The sequence below is a fragment of the Ailuropoda melanoleuca genome, unplaced genomic scaffold (assembly GCF_002007445.2).
Source record: "Ailuropoda melanoleuca isolate Jingjing unplaced genomic scaffold, ASM200744v2 unplaced-scaffold56652, whole genome shotgun sequence".
NCBI lineage: Eukaryota > Metazoa > Chordata > Mammalia > Carnivora > Ursidae > Ailuropoda > Ailuropoda melanoleuca.
In genome coordinates, this window is record NW_023230117.1 from 1 (window position 1) to 855 (window position 855).

Consider the following 855-nt stretch of genomic DNA (forward strand, 5'->3'; position numbering starts at 1 on the left):
CGGCAGAGAGGTACTTCATGGTAGGACACCGGGTGAACTACTACGTCTTCACTGACAAGCCGGAGTATGTTCCTCACCTCGACGTCCGAAAGGGAAGGCAGATAATCATCCTTAAGATCCAGAGCTATGCCCACTGGCAGGACATTTCCATGCACCGCATGGAGATGCTCAGCACTTTTTCCCAGCAGCGCTTCCAGCGGGAGGTGGACTACCTCGTGTGTGCAGATGTGGACATGCGGCTCAGCGACCACGTGGGCGTGGAGGTCCTCTCCTCCTTGTTCGGCACGCTCCATGTTGGCTACTATGGGCTCAATCGGGCCGACTTCCCCTATGAACGGCGGCCTCAGTCGCAAGCGCATATTCCTGAAGACGAGGGGGACTTTTATTACATAGGGGCCCTATTTGGGGGGTCCGTGTCCGAGGTTTTCAGGCTCACCGAGGCCTGCCACAGAGCGATCATGGTCGACCAGGCCAACCACATCGAGGCCATCTGGCACGAGGAGAGCCACCTGAACAAATACTTCCTCTACCACAAACCCTCCAAGGTCCTCTCCCCTGAGTACCTGTGGTATCAGCAGCACATGAATTACGTGAAAGACCAGAACTCGACGTCGCCCAAAGTCATAAAGCGGAAAAGATTTAAAGTCTTGAGGAAGAATTACAGGCTGAGAGACTGGTGAGCGAAACTTGCAGGCCGGGCCCGGAGAGAGGCAGGCGACGCTCAGCTCACCCGAGCCGTCCTCCTGGCACGTGGCTCTTCACTAAAACCAGTTTTAGCATCAAGGCTATGACTCTGCTTTCTTTTCCTTCCTGGTTGAGGCCTAGAACCACCTCTCCAGACTTAGGCCTAACACC

General features: G+C 55.3%; 1 protein-coding gene across 1 annotated transcript; it reads left to right on the forward strand.

Annotated features, from left to right (window-relative positions):
• Positions 1 to 8: 8 nt before the first annotated feature.
• LOC105235331 (histo-blood group ABO system transferase 2-like) lies at positions 9 to 676 on the forward strand (the record flags this gene model as incomplete). The annotated part of the gene is made up of 1 exon (XM_011218383.1): positions 9 to 676. A coding segment is annotated over one exon (668 nt), but the record flags the coding sequence as incomplete, so codon positions are not given.
• Between the last annotated feature and the right edge of the window lie 179 nt (positions 677 to 855).